Below are 15437 nucleotides of genomic sequence, written 5' to 3'. Positions count from 1 at the left end.
CAGATAGTGACCCATTGTTAGCAGAGGAGATCTTGGAAGCTGTAATTGTAATTGTGAGTTCCGTGACCTTGGCCCAGGTACGTGTTTGTATTAGTCTTAGCTCTTAGACTGTAGTTGTAGAGTAGCTTGTAGTGTATTTTAGTGTAGTCCGGTATCTTATTCTCTGTATAAGTCTGATAACAATTTAACATGCAATCGGATCGGATATTGTAAGTACCGTATTTTCTCGATTAAAGTACGCACCCTAATTAAAGTACGCACTGGGCAAAGTTCCTGGCAAATTTGCGGCCTTGAAACGTAAAATGAGAAAACCCAAATGAAGTACGCACCCCTTCTCCGGGCCGATGCCACAATTGAAACGTTCGGACAAGTACATGTCCTGAAGGCGGTTACTACCACAAATAATTGTTTAAAAATACATTTAAGTCGTTTATTAAGTGATTGTGTCGTAACTTCTTGCAGTATTCTAGCGGGAACTGTTTCATCCTTTACAGACATGTTGAACTTCATCATGGTTACCCTGCTCGGTTCATATAATAGCACCGGCCGTGAGACAGATGTGCAAATCATCGGAGGAAAATTGCGATCATATTCACAACACTGGGTAAGAAATTGAGAATGATGTGGTTAGAAAACACTCTCCCGATACTGCCGATATTATTTCTTGATATAAATCCGCGAACGCGACCGTCGAACTTGAAAATATCATAACATTATAACGTTATAGTTTTCACGGCAATGCATGCATACCATACCGATCGGCCCGCGGCCTGGCAGACAACCGTCAAAAGTAACGGGCTGATGGCGAAAGTCGTCTCCTATTTATATACTTCGGCGGCCCACTTTCTTATAATTTTCGTGTAGGACCGAAAAATGACTATATAAGTTCGAGACCCGGTATTTCCCTGTCAAATACGGTGTTACATCCAACCGAAAACTGGAAAACCGCAATGCTTTCCTGCCGTGCCTTGCCCTTTGCTGCCCCGACGCGCCTCCCGAGGCTTGGATTGCATAATACTATGCAAATATTGCGTGACGTAATTGCGTACGCATCTCTTATTGGCTGCTGCTAAATTCGTGGCGGGAAATGGAGGCCGCAAGGCAGGCCGAGTTTCTATGTCCGAGCTTTGATATACCTGCCGAAATTATGCGTATTATGACGTTTATATCGGTGCATGCGCAGAATTTAACGGGCCAACTTTAAAAGAAAGGAGTCGTCTGTCAAACAGTCTGCTTTGAAGATATTTTAGGGTGCACTTTTATCGAAAATTTTGTCGCTGAAGTATCCGGAAGTGGTGAAACGTACCTCAAAACAACATCGTCACCGGGAGGTAACTACCATTTTTTTTCTTTTTCAGTGTCCCAACCAGGCTAGGAAAGATATCTGATGATGACTCACATGCTTTGTTAGCGTTGGCAAAGACGTCGTCAGAACAAAACGACGAGTCAACTAGTAGAAGTGCAAAGACAACACCCAGAGACCGGAGGCCTTCATCAAGGAGGCAGAGATGGATTTAAAAGAATAAAGAATAACAAAACATTAAACATGATAATACAAACAAAAGATGATAAAAGATAAAAATAAATTAAAGTAATGTTGACTGTAACAGTGAAAAATAAAACATAAAAATGAATCGATGGGCTCGAACCTGCACATCTTGCCTGGTTAGGATTGATGGACAATAACACTACCAGGTGAGCTATCAGCACTATTCAAAATTATGCTCGTTAGATTGCGTATATGATATGGGCACTTGTCGTCTGTTGAAATAAAATTGTGTCAATTGTTTATATTATCACTTTGTTAGCGAAGGACGACCAACTGATATTTATTAATAAAACGAAATGAGTGACATGTTAAAATAGAATTGAACAAAATAAACAGAAACACATAACGTTCGGCCGTAGAACAATGCAAGTAAAGTCATTACGGACTGCAGCTGTGGAACCCCACGTGATGGGCCGTTTGTATTAAAGTGGTTTGAAGGTATTGTTACCTCACCGCAATATTTAGCTCACCGCGATACGCCGCTTGCGTTTGCGAACAAATGGCTGCAGTACGGCCCCGCGAGCTGCAGGGTCGATTCCAGGTTTATGCTTCCGCGTCCTTTGACATGAATTTCCTTGGTTATTAAGAACTTATTGATGTTTCCTTGATTATAATATCTTAACTATGCTTCCCATACTTGCCGATTACAGACTTCTATGGAAATATCGTTCCTTTCAATATTTTATTTTTTGCCGGTTGTAATAAAAGCTTTATTGACACAACAAACAGCACAGCGCATTCCGCACGTTCTACTACAACTAATGTTAAACAATAAAAGCTAACATCCGTAAATATCAAATATGGTGCTGGAGAACAGCTGATCGATTATCTTCTGAAGTTTCCTTTTTATTAAGCTGCATGCCGCGACGACCATGTGCTTGTCTCTCGGCTGTCAATCATGCAGTGTCCATGGTAACCAGTACCGCGGCTACCCGTCAATCAGCGCCATTGCCATGGTTTCATCCAAGCCAGGGAGTCTCCTCCGCCGTGTTTGTTACTTGTTGCCTTGATGACCGGCATCGGAAGTCTGTGGGAAAAAGAAACAACGTATTACCAAATTTGTCGGGAAAACATGGGTTATCAGGAATTTTGAGACCATCGAAAAATTACTGTGTGTATGTCAGGAAATGTAAATCGACCGATGCAACACTGATGGTGCTCCGACCAGCCTAAAATCAGGAGGACAACTGTTAACGTTTCCCGGTACATTTCAAGATCAAGATGGCCGACAACGCTGACACGTAACGAGACAGCTCCGCCTGCGAAGTTACAAAGTCACAGTTCCTGGCGCTGCGAATGCCACAGTCTCTCCAACTAGTGACCAGAGAAGTCTGTTTATGTCTACACGCATCCTGATCGAGCACATCCAGCCGTTTGTGACTCTAGGTCTGAGATACTTCGGGAGGTTTGGAGTGACGCCAACACAGCCCCCCTCCCCACGTCTCCACTATGCCGACGTGTGAGGACTGCGGCGCCTCGGGAGCCCAGCTCTGTCAGGGAGACCTGACTTTATGCAAGCACTGTGCAGACAAGCGTTTCTCCCCTGACTCGGAGGCCTCCAACAGCCAAGGTAACTACGGCCGAATTGTGATCAACGACATACTTTGTTTCATTGTGAACCGAATGGACCGAATACCAGGCGACGTGATTTCAAAATTGTGCCTCGATACTTACACAGAGAATGAAATCGAAGCGGCAAAGAAGCTGGTATTCGACACTTGCCAGCCGAGCGAGCGCCCTAAGGAACGTCGAGGTGCTAACAAATCTACCGCCAACTTGTCCGACATATTGCATGTTCTACATTCCACCGATTTGTCCACGTTACCCACATTTGTGTCTGCGACCCGCCACATCCCCGCTGTTGATCTGGAACATATAGACATTACTGTGTGTCTCCAGGAGCTACAGATTATGAGGCAAGAGATGAAGCTTATCCGTGCCTGTTCGATCGACGCCGTAAGGGTACAGGCTGAACTATCTTCCCTCCGCAGGGATATAGTCGACCTGAAGAACGACAGAATGTCTGCACCAACAACGCAAGCACCCAGTAGGGCCACCTTTGCTGCCGTTGTGTCGGACAACCCTACACAGACGACTGCACACGCCCCAGCTGCGAGAAGAACCTCTGCACCAGAACATGAACACGGCCAAGGCCAGGTTTGTGGACCTGCCCTCGTCCCAAAACCACCACCGAAGGCACCTGCCCTGAGGCACCACGCAACACCTCGTCGCCGTAGATCGGGCGACCTCACAGCCCCCGATGTGGACGGGTTCCGCCTGGTACAAAAGAGAAAAACCAGGTCCAGGGCAGTGGTCGGCACGGCGAAGTCTTCCATTCTGACGGCCGCCAAGGCCAGACCGGCAGAGATATTCGTGAGGCGCCTCGGTCCTGAGACTCAGCCCAAAGACATCGAGCGGTACTTGCGCGATAATCTGTCACAAGAATGGACGCTCTCCTGTGAGAACCTCCCAACCAAGTATGACACGTACTCCTCTTTCCGGGTTGCAATAAACAGTGACGCTGTACCTGAGATCCTGTCCCCGTCCTTTTGGCCCTGTGGCGTGCTGGTTAGGCGGTTCCACGGCAGAAGGCCCTCCGCGACCCCGCAACCCTGACCATGGATACTAACACCGACCTTGACTCAAGTACACTGAAGGTGGCATCCTTCAACTGTCGCTCCGTTAAGAACTCTGCCTCTTGTGTCAAGGACCTGTGCCAAATCTCTGACATTGTTCTTCTACAGGAACATTGGCTCTTGCCAGATGATTTGAACTTTCTCTCTAGCCTAGATAAGGAATTTCTAACTTATGGCACCTCGCCTGTAGACCTGGGCAAAGGTCTCCTGACTGGCCGCCCGTACGGCGGCGTCGCTGTACTCTGGCGAAAGTCTCTTGGCATTACAGTGAGTATAGTCAGTGAAGATGACGATCGTATCTTAGCTGTACGTATCAACAATGATGTGAACTATGACCTTTTTTTGATCTGTGTATATTTACCTGTAGATTGCCCTAACAACACAGATACCTTCCTTGATAAACTAGGGAAAATTGACTCCATAATCCAGGAGGCTAGTACAGCAAACATTTGTATTATGGGCGACTTCAATGCGCGCCCAGAAGGTTCCTTTTTCCAATTGTTAGAAAACTTCTGTCATGATAACGACCTCCACGTTAGTGACATTGATTTACTCCCTGTTGATACGTTTACGTACTTTAGTGAGGCCCACGCATCTACGTCATGGCTTGATCATTGTATTTTTTCTGATGCATTGCATAACAGTATTACCGAAATGTGCGTACTGTACGACCATGTGTCTTCTGACCATCTTCCACTGTTGGTATCCCTTGATTGGTCATCAACCCCTGTGTTTACAAACATAGCTGATGGCGGAATCCCCCTCCCTAACAGGTTCAACTGAGAGCGTGCATCCCCTTCCGACTTGGTGCGATACCACACCAGTGCCGATGTGGCCTTATCTAAATGCAAATTGCCAGTCGATGCTTTTTTATGCCAAGACCCTAACTGCAAAAACGATGACCACATATCTTCTATTGATAAATTTGCACTTGAGATAGCCACTGCTCTTAAAAACGCAGCTGCTAACTCTTTTTCAAAGAGGAAATGCACCAACTCCCATGTTGTCCCTGGCTGGAACGCCGTTGTTAAAGAACACAATAGTGCAGCCCGAGACGCCTTCGCTCTCTGGCGAGAATGTAACCGCCCGAGGCATGGGGCCATTTGGGAGCTAATGAGGAAAACCCGGGCCAAATTTAAACTCTCACTTAGAGAGTGTCGTCGTTTAGACGCTCAGCATAGAGCTGATGCCCTCGCCTCCAGTGTGCATAAGGGGGGGAACGTAGCTTTCTGGTCCACTCTACGATCTCAAAATGGCTCCAAGGCGACTCTCCCATGCAACATTGATGGTTACAGCGGTGCCTCCGACATTGCTAGTATGTGGAGGTCACATTACGATTCTTTGTTGAATTCTGTTGTAGCTAATAAGTGTAAGCCGTCTGTTGATACCTTAATTAACGCTGATGTCAGCTATGATGCTGGAATGTGTACACCTGTGTCTGAAGTAGACGCAGCGATCAATACGCTCCCTAATGGGAAGTCTTGTGACTCTGACGGCCTGACAGCTGAACACTTGAAGCATGCTGGACCTCGGCTAACCACTTTACTTGCCCTTTTATTTTCAGCCATGCTGAGGCATGGTTATGTCCCCACTGTTTTACTGAAGGTTACCAAAACTGTCCAGTTGGTCCAAACAATGGAACATCCCAGTACTAATGAGGCCAAATATGCACAGTATAAAGTAGAAAATTACAGACCAATATCTTTGACTTCAATTTGCTGTAAGCTCATGGAGCATATCATTGCTATCAGCATGATGAGCCATTTTGACACCAATGATGTACTGTATGACATGCAACATGGGTTCAGACAAGGCAGGTCCTGCGAAACACAGCTTCTCTCGCTAGTTGACGACCTAGCAGCGAATAGAAATAATGGTATACAAACTGACATGGTTTTGATGGACTTTGCCAAGGCGTTTGATAAGGTACCCCATCGCCGGCTCATTCACAAACTTGAGCACTACGGTGTCAGGGGGAAGCCGTTGACTCAGGCATTCCTCACTGGCAGGACCCAACGTGTCATGCTAGAGGGGGAATGCTCTGATTCAGTACCAGTGTCCTCCGGTGTCCCCCAGGGCACCGTCCTGGGGCCCATCCTTTTCTTGGCATATATCAACGATCCCCCTTACCATGCTGCACATGCCAAGGTTTGTCTATTTGCGGACGACTGCATACTGCAGATGGCAGTACGGGAGCCACAAGACTGTGTCAACCTACAACATGACATAGATAACATCTGTAGTTGGGAGAAAACATGGCTTATGCAATTTAATCCATCTAAGTGTGAGGTCATGTCCATCCCGGCGTCAAAAACACCCATCTGTTATGACTATACCCTCCATGATACAATAATGAGCAAGGTAAGTAAAGCTAAGTATTTAGGGTTAACAATCTCCGCCAACCTTTCCTGGAACTGCCATGTCGACTACGTTTCAGCCAAGGCCAATCGAACCTTAGGAATGCTTCGTAGGAGCCTGCGGATTGCCAGCGTGGAGGCGAAGGGACGTGCTTACATGGCATTAGTCAGGCCGTCTCTGGAGTACGCCTCCTCGGTATGGGACCCTCACACTGCCGATCAGGTGAGTAGGGTGGAGGCTGTGCAACTTAGAGCTGCCAGGTATGTATGCAACAACTACAAACGCACGGCCTCTGTAACAGCTATGATTACTGATCTGGAATGGCAGCCACTTTCCTATCGCCGCAAAACAGCGAGTCTGACCACCATGTTTAAAATCCTTCACAACACCATCTCTGTCCCCCACACCTCTAGTCTCGTCCCAGCAGCTCGATGCTCCCGACGCACTAATCATGCTTTCAAGCTGCAGACCATCGCGTGTAAGACCAACTACTACAGGCTCTCGTTCTTCCCTCGTACTATCAAGGAGTGGAATGAACTTGAGCCTAGTGTGGCGGAGGCGGAGTCCCTCTCCCAGTTCAAAGCCGAGCTGGGACGGGCTTCGCTGCATTGAGCTGCCCCCCGTCCTTGTATATATGTAAATATATAATTACTAACAACACTAAAAGTTTCACTTGTCCAGTTTTTGCACATGTCCTTGTCTACCTCCCTTTCTACCCTCTGTTTGCACCTGTTACTAACATTTGGCGCAGCTGCTAATAATCCGCCGAAAGGCGGGCTGAGCAGTACCGAAGAAGAAAAAGAAGATGAGTAGAGTAGAGTAGAGTAGAGTAGAGTAGAACGCGAGTACAGGACGCCCAGTTCCGGCTTCCAGTACTGAAGAGTCACTATTTTACTGGTAAATCCAGTAGGGAACCCGTTACATCCGTAAATCGGCACTCGGTTATCCAGTGTAACCAGTACCGAATGATCCTTGAACTAGCCGGAACGCAAATCCGTACTGGAACCCGAGTACCGAGAGGAGTTCAGCTCTGGAACCCGAGTACCGAAACAAATTCAGTTCTGGACGTCCAGTGCTGACGAAGCTTCGGTACTGGAATAAAGCCGTTCCGTATACGTATTGGAAATTATTCTTGTACGGAACTTCCTTCCGTCATAATTTTTCTCCACGGGTTCCGTACTGGGCGCCCAGTAAGGAGCCAGTTACATCTGTATATTTGCTGTACTGACCTGTATTTCTCTCTCCGTCTCTCTCTTGCTTCAAGCCTCTTGCACTGCCAGTAGAGAGACAATGTCATTAGACGATGAAAGAAACATTCAATTTGATGGGAAAAGCCGCCATCTTTCAGAGTCATGAGAGGTGCATGGTGGGAATTGACCCGGAAGTAATTACAAAATATCCGGTGCCAAGATGGCGGCGTTTCAGCAGGTGAGAAATGTGACGTGGAGTCTAGTTATTATTTTTCGCCTTATTTATTCGATTTGCCTTGAAAATACATATCAGGTTCGTGAACTGTTTTTCTAATATTGCTGAAACTACAACAACACTTTGAACTTGACTGCTTCTTCTTCTTTTTCCGTGTCCATCTGCCGAAGAAATAATTGTAAGGTCTCATTCATGAGTTTTTTCGCCCCATAGGTAACGTTAGGCATGTCACAACATTTTTTTTGGTAAGATATAACTTGCTGAAATTGTTGCCAACGTACAGATCAGATTCTTCCGCTTAATATGCTTTTTATCCTGTCAAAATCGGACAAAGTTGAAATTTTTCAGAATTTTTCAAAGTTGTAAAGTTGGACGTTTTCATTAGAAGACACTTAACGTTAGCCGTGGCGACTCTTTAATCGGGTATATTTTGCTGTATGTCTAAAGACTCTTTTACATTACCCTCATCTTGTGAGGGTAATGTAAAAGAGTCTTTAGACATACAGCAAAATATACCCGATTAAAGAGTCGCCACGGCTAGAAGACACTTAACTAAGTAGGCCCTATGGGAATGATTGACCTCAACATGGCACCAGAAATGACCACAACTCCACAGTTATTTACATACTTTTTAATGTAACTCTTAAACACTTTGACCAATATTGTTCAGATTTTCAGCATTTAAAGATAATATAACTGGACAGACTGTCATGTTTTATTTTTGACCTATATTCAGTATCTTATCTTAATTAGCCCTAATTAACCCTAACTAATTTATTCATCCACAATAGTGCCAATCAATTAACATACATTTCTAAACATGCTGAAAACTGAAGAAGGAACTAGATGTTTTGACTATCTTATTGTTTAACAGATCATTATGAGAAAAATGTATTTTTGCAGTCTTGGCTAATTGCAAGATATGCAAATGAGGGAAATTATCCGCAACAGGATGAAGTGAACTGATCCTCAAATACCAAGTATTTTAACCTCCTTGCAAATACACAACCAGTTGTTTTACTTATCCTTATTTGTACTACCTATTCCCTAAAACAACTTTCAACTGTTAACCTACATTACATGTTGACTGAAATACAGGAATTTTTACAACAGGAGCAATAATAGATCTATATGAAGATGTGTTAATTGGCAATAAACTAATGAGCCATATTTAGTAAAAGGCATACATTGTTAATGATGTCCACTGATATTGGCTGCTACATGAACTCACTGATGTTGTAAGCTTGCTGAAACAGGTTCCTAACAATGTCTATACTTTGAAAAAATTAATATTCCAATGCTTAATTAGTTAAATAGGCTAATTAACATCATGATCAATCAGAATGATAATAGTATGGTGCTATTATAAGTATCAATACCTATGTTACCCATTCTAATAAGATCTCTGATTGGTACATATAATAAGTTACCTACAGTACAGCAGACTTACAACTTACTTTCTGACTAGTACAATATCAGTAATTGATTTAGTGTTCAAGTTATTCTCCTGAAGTAGCTTTTCCCCTTGAAAATTTGAAGAAGGAAATTGAATTTTCGTCACCAACACTTGATCTGATGTTTGTGTAATCTTCAACTTGTTCAAGTTTGCTTGAAGGCAGCCCACGTTCTCTGCACAGCTGTACCTGATATGCCACCTTTGTATCCACTGGAAAATCAAAAAAGGACCGATCTGAATGAAGATCATACAACTGTGGGACAAATTCGGACTGTATGATCGTAACGCTAGTGTATATACCGTTACACAACATAATTACGACAGTGGAAAAAATATATGACCATTCTACGGTTAAATAGCGCAGGATTTATGACAATAAGTTCAATTTCGAGCACAGACAAAGTGCGCGATCTCACGCCCCCCTCCCCCGTCACGTATGCGCACACAGCGCAGGTCATTTTTTGGGCTGTCGAAAAAAACTCTCAAAATGTATCGCTAAACCCACAAGCCAAACTCGCCTAAATAGAAACAAAAACCACACCATGATGACCACAATATATCTATAGTTGTGACGGTATAGGGACAAAATTGCTAAGTTCAAGAAAAATAGCAAAAATATCCACTTACGCCCGGAGGTTTCTGCCAATTCGCCCATAACTCCCGCCAAGAATGACGTACACACTTTGTCCCACTACTGGCGTGAACCTTGATCTCTGCCCTTTCACCTGAAACCATTCCCAGAGTTCTGCGTGCTACACCGGCTTGTGGCTTTTGAGTTGAAAATGGGACTTCCGCCGGGCGGGCCTCAAAATCGCGTGTCGCGTTCGCGGCGTCAAAACGGGGCGGTTTTTCGCCTGCATCTCCAACTTAAATGATTTTTAGGTCCTTGTTCGATTGATATTTTGACCTAAAAACATAAAAGTATGAAAGCAAATCATCCATTGATTCTTGACAACGATTTTCCGTGGCATAATGCATACGGATGATTTTTAAGATTTTTGTAAAAACATTTACTGCCTCGCGAGCCGCCGCGTTCTAATGCGGAAACGCGGAGGTTTGACATGCCTACCATAGGATTACATGTTATAATACATGTTTTACATGGGCGTGTTCGTAATGAAGATATAGAAAATGTGCCAATGTTTTTCATGCAAAAGTACCCGGGCCACCGGTTCCTTAGTAATCACTCGGTGTCCAGTCCAGCACCGAAGGTGCCTTCATCGCTAGACTTCCAGTGATGAAGTTTTGTCATCTGTGGCCTTCCAGCAATGAGGCGACTTCGTTACTGGAAATCCCTGAATTATCACTGGAAACCGAGAGATGAGAGTACCTGCGGGGCTGGAAAACCAGTGATGACAAATATTCTGTTGTGAAAAACCAGTGACGACAAATGTTCCGCTGTCAAGAGCTGGCGACGATAGATTCCGCACCGTAAACCGAGACAGCTAATCCGATATGCAATTTACGCTAACGTACGCGTCAATTTACGTAACGTTACGCTTACGAAAAAAGGCCAAAAATTCTCCACACCGACTAGTCTTCAACACAACACTACGACATAGCGACACACCGGCCCTTTTTAGGGCCAACGAAGAATTCCAAAAAGGGCTATATCAATAATCTATCACAAAAGCACGATCAACAATAAAGATGATACCTCTACACAAGGACATTATACTATTATATTTCTTGTATTTATTATCTTCGCCGAGTACTTGTACTCGGGGAAGATTATGTTTTCGGTTGAAAAATCTGTTGGGTGGGTCTTTATGTATGTCAGGAGCATAACTCAAGAAAGCTTCAATGAATCTTTATGATTTTTGATAGGTGCGTCGTGGTTGTGCAAAGGAAGGTCAAGTTCAAAAATGGTATACCTGGCGTTTTCCAACAGTACTGCAGCAGACTTTGCATTTTTTTGTGTTTGTATGTAGGCAAAAAAAGTGACGGAAACGTTGATGGATCTTCAGGATTTTTTGCAAGTGTGTAGATGTTGTGAAAACGGAGGTCAAGTTCAAAAATGGTTTCCCTGGCATTTTCCGTCGGTACTGCAGCGGACTTTATATGTGTGTGAATTTGTATGTCGCCAGCATAACTCGAGGTGCTGTTGACGGCTGTACATGATATTCAGTTGGTAGGTAGGAATGTTAAAGAGGAAGGTCAAGTTCTATAATGGGCCTCCTAGCGGATAATTAAGGTACTGCAGCTGAGTTTTAAATTTTGCGGTCGAATTTTCTCGAAGTGCCAGGTTCATGATTTTTCACCAATACATAGAGTCTGGAACAGGGAATGGGTGGTGTAAGTTTGGCCCCCCTAGCGGCTTGTTTGGACCTGCAGTTGGCGTTTTTGTTGAAACTTTTGGAGGCTAATAACTACAAAAGGGGTTGACGGATCGTCATGATTTTTGGTATGTAGATAGCTTGGGTAAGGCTTTACATAATCAAATACATATTATGAAAACCAGGAACTAATTTGCTTAATAAATGAAGAAAGTTTATTAATCCGCTTAAAGTTTGTGGTCAAATTTTTTGCAGGTACTAAGGTTATGATTTTTGAGTGGTAGATAGATCTTGGGGCAGAGAGTAAGTGATGTAAGTTTGGGCCCCCTTGTGGCTTGCCTTAAACTGCAGTGGGCCTATTTCTTTGTAACTTTTGAGGATGATAACTCAAGCAGGGGTTGATGGATTTTTCTTGTATTTGGTATATATGTTCCTTAGGTGATGATCAGCATAATGATATGCTCATTATGCAGATCATGACCTACTTTACGTAATAATTTGCATATATAGGACTGCCGCACCATAGTACGCGGCATGTGTTAGTACACATCTGGCGTCCAGAATCTAGGTCAACAGCTGGCGTCCTGAATCTAGGTCAACAGCTAGCTTACTAGCTGGGCAATTGAAAAAGCAGGACTAAAATGTATCTGTTATGTTTGCTATGAAGATTTAAAAGTTGATCTTACGATTGACGTAACATGGTAATTATGCCAAACAGGACCTAGTTTGCATGATTAATGAAATGTTTTAAAATGCGCTGAGTTCTATGTTTGTGCCCATTTATATGCATTTTAGTCGTATTCTAGTCTTTGTGAAAGCTTGTATCAAGGTCTGCATATTGTTCAGTTACCAGGGTTAACCCGTAATAGCCTTAGCCTTTGGTAGCCCTGGCTGTACTCATCTACAGCCGAAAAAACAAATACAAAAACAAAATCACCTTTGAAAACTGTGTCATCCTTTACTGAGAAAGAGAGGCTAGTAATTATCGATTATAATCGAAATATCAATTATTCAAATGACCTCATTTGAATTATTGCTGAGATTATACTAAGATAATAACACTATGCTCGTAAATGACAGGACTTTTTTTATTCATGTTGGGTATTTTAAAATAGCTGAATCTGAACTGACACAGCCAAGCCAAGTTAAACAATAAGATGCTGATTATGCAAAACAGGGTCTAATATTTGATAAAATTATACTACTTCACTACCTTTCGAAAATCCATCCAGTTTTATTGCGTATCTTATTACATGGATGTCTAACCGTCATTGACATTCCGTGAGAGGACTTTTAGACCTGTGGCATATCAAGACACTGAGAAAGAGGGGAACATTGATAGATAAGCAATTAAAGACTTGAATTTAATCATTGTTAAGAAAAACTGCTATGTAATGCCATATCAAATGGAGGGAATTTGGTACTTGCATCTGTCGGTACAATTCATATTATTTGGCGAAGATATGAGGTCGTGGAACTCTAGTTCAGATTGTAACATGTAAGTCAGAGTGACTCATAGTTCAAACTAATATATGTTGTACAAATGTACTACCAAGGAGGTTAAAATACCTCCTTGGTACTACAAACGGTCAAACTAGTGAATAAAATATATCCAGATGTTTGAATCAATAATTGTTCGTGTCACACAAAAGTACATAACACTGACAAATCAATAATTAAAAAATCATACGGCAGCGTTCGAAATACCCGTCTGCAATCTGCAAAATGCATAAAGATTTTCAAGATTGCAGAAGAAAAATTAAACAATCTGCAATTTTGCAGAAGAAAAAAAACAGACTCGGGATTAAATGGCTCTCAATTCAGGAGATTATAATTCATATAGACTTGCTAGTAAGCAAACTAGCGGCGCTGTAGATATAAACTGAAACCCACACCGCCGCGCAAGATGGCGGCGTTTCGGTGCGTTCCGACTGCCTGGTCAGCACCAGTTTTTTCGGCCCTTTCCGTGATAACTTCGGAGACGAATCATGTGAGAAAATGTCAAATTCGTGCATTTCCGTCAACCCTCGCTAATCTCCGCGGTCACGATCTCGAGGTCGGCAAAAGTCGGGAAAACAATTCCCGGATGTTTCTAGTATGTCGCAAGCATGCGATTTCTTCGGGGCCTGAACTCGGGACATGGGCGCGATGACAGAAGGAACGAAACGGTGGCTGCTACATTAGTCCATGGTCCTTCAAGCCCAGATGGCAGCGATGAAGTTGAGAACTACTCAGATAGATCTAGAGCACCGCCTTGCGTGGAGAAGGCGGGACATTTCCTCCTGTGCCGAGACAGTGGGGAGGGGGGCGCCCACGTGAAAAACAATAACATCCCCGGGCCGTCTTGAGGGCCGATTTTTCGAACTCGGAGTCTGATGTTTAAAACCGATAGCAATTTTTCAAATTTATAAAAAATAGAATTACGCAGAGGGCAAGGTTTGCGTGAAGTTTCTTTATTTTGAATTTTTCATTATTTTAATATTGAATAGATACGCTTTTGCTGTTGCAATTTTCGCTATTCATTTGAATATTTTTCACGCACATGTATGTTATTCCTGTTTCAAATTTTGCTAGTAAAAATTAAAGATAGAGTGAGAATAAAGAATAACAGCAATGTTGCAAAGCTAGATATGATGTAAATATAAGTATATATAGGCATTATCAAGTTGAGAAGGTGTCTTGTGTATTTGCAGAAAATATTTTCAAATTGCAGAAAAATTTTTTGACATTCTGCAATATTGCAGAACACTGAAAAAAAGTATTTCTACCACTGTACGGTATAATTTACTATAATGGTTTCCGGATTTGTCTTACTGAAGTACGCCGTAACGGTATCGACTCAAAATGCACTCAAAATATTGTCTAATAGTTAGCACTGGAACATTCCAGTGATAATAGGATGTGATCACTGGAAGGCCACTAACGAAATAATGTCATCACTCGGCTTCCAGCACTAGAGAGTCACTCATCACTGGTAAATCCAGCGCGGTACCCGTGACCGCGGGACTTTCGTTACTGGTTATCTAGCAACGAGTGACCTCAGTACTGGGTAACCAGTGATAAATGACCTTTGAACCAGCCTACTTGTCTGGCACCCGAGTGACGAGCGGAGATCGTCACTAGAAGCCGAGTGATGAGCGGAGTTCATTTCTGGAAACCGAGCACCGAGGCAAGATTCAGTGCTGGAATTCCAGCACCGAGGGGGCTTCATTACTGGAATAAAGCCGTTCGTCACTGGATTTCTAGTGATGAACTTTCTTTGGTGCTGGACGTCCAGCGACGACGCAATTTTGTTCACGCGTTCATTACTCGGCGCCCAGTGAGGGACCGGTGACCCGGGTACCTTTGCGTTTTTCATTCCATGTTGAGAACAATACCCTGGATTATGTAAAAAAATTGACAACATTTTCACTACACACCATCTCTTTTTATAGCAATTACAAACTGCACTTGGCTACACCCCCAAAAAGCCAGTTTCCAGCTGCAAGCGCATGACCGCATCTCACACGATGCCCGGGCTGTGTACCTCCGACCTCGTGCGTAGCTGCCGAACTTTGCCTGCTAATTTCTTCAGTTACAAACAAGCTTTCATCAGTTTGACGCTTGAGATCACCTGGGCTAGCTAAAAGGGAATTTCCCACCGATATAGACACACGTTCATGCAGCCGTTCATTTTTTGGGGCACGGATTCTTTTAGAGTATACACGCGGAGTAATACAGGAATGAGACCTTAACGG

At 43.4% G+C, this 15437-nt stretch overlaps 2 protein-coding genes and 1 long non-coding RNA gene across 5 annotated transcripts in view; 1 reads left to right on the top strand and 2 right to left on the bottom strand.

The window, feature by feature from the left end:
• Positions 1-7897, bottom strand: part of LOC136432238 (E3 ubiquitin-protein ligase rfwd3.S-like) — a 64607-nt gene extending 56710 nt beyond the window's left edge. For both annotated transcript variants that reach the window (XM_066423310.1, XM_066423311.1), the window contains exon 1: positions 7773-7897. In XM_066423310.1, coding sequence (XP_066279407.1) covers positions 7773-7897 — 125 coding nt within the window. The remainder of the gene's footprint in view (positions 1-7772) is intronic.
• LOC136432239 (protein YIPF3-like) overlaps positions 7870-15437 on the top strand; it is a 65727-nt gene continuing 58159 nt past the window's right edge. For both annotated transcript variants that reach the window (XM_066423314.1, XM_066423312.1), the window contains exon 1: positions 7870-7971. In XM_066423314.1, coding sequence (XP_066279411.1) covers positions 7954-7971 — 18 coding nt within the window. In that variant the 5' untranslated portion in view covers positions 7870-7953. The remainder of the gene's footprint in view (positions 7972-15437) is intronic.
• On the bottom strand, positions 8585-12415 carry LOC136432241 (uncharacterized). The gene is made up of 2 exons (XR_010755482.1): positions 10052-12415; positions 8585-9634 (listed from the first exon to the last, which is right to left on the bottom strand). It is a non-coding gene; the product is annotated as an uncharacterized lncRNA (long non-coding RNA).

The sequence above is a fragment of the Branchiostoma lanceolatum genome, chromosome 4 (genome assembly GCF_035083965.1).
Source record: "Branchiostoma lanceolatum isolate klBraLanc5 chromosome 4, klBraLanc5.hap2, whole genome shotgun sequence".
In the NCBI taxonomy this organism is placed as follows: Eukaryota; Metazoa; Chordata; class Leptocardii; order Amphioxiformes; family Branchiostomatidae; genus Branchiostoma; species Branchiostoma lanceolatum.
This window is presented reverse-complemented; position numbering and strand designations above follow the sequence as displayed.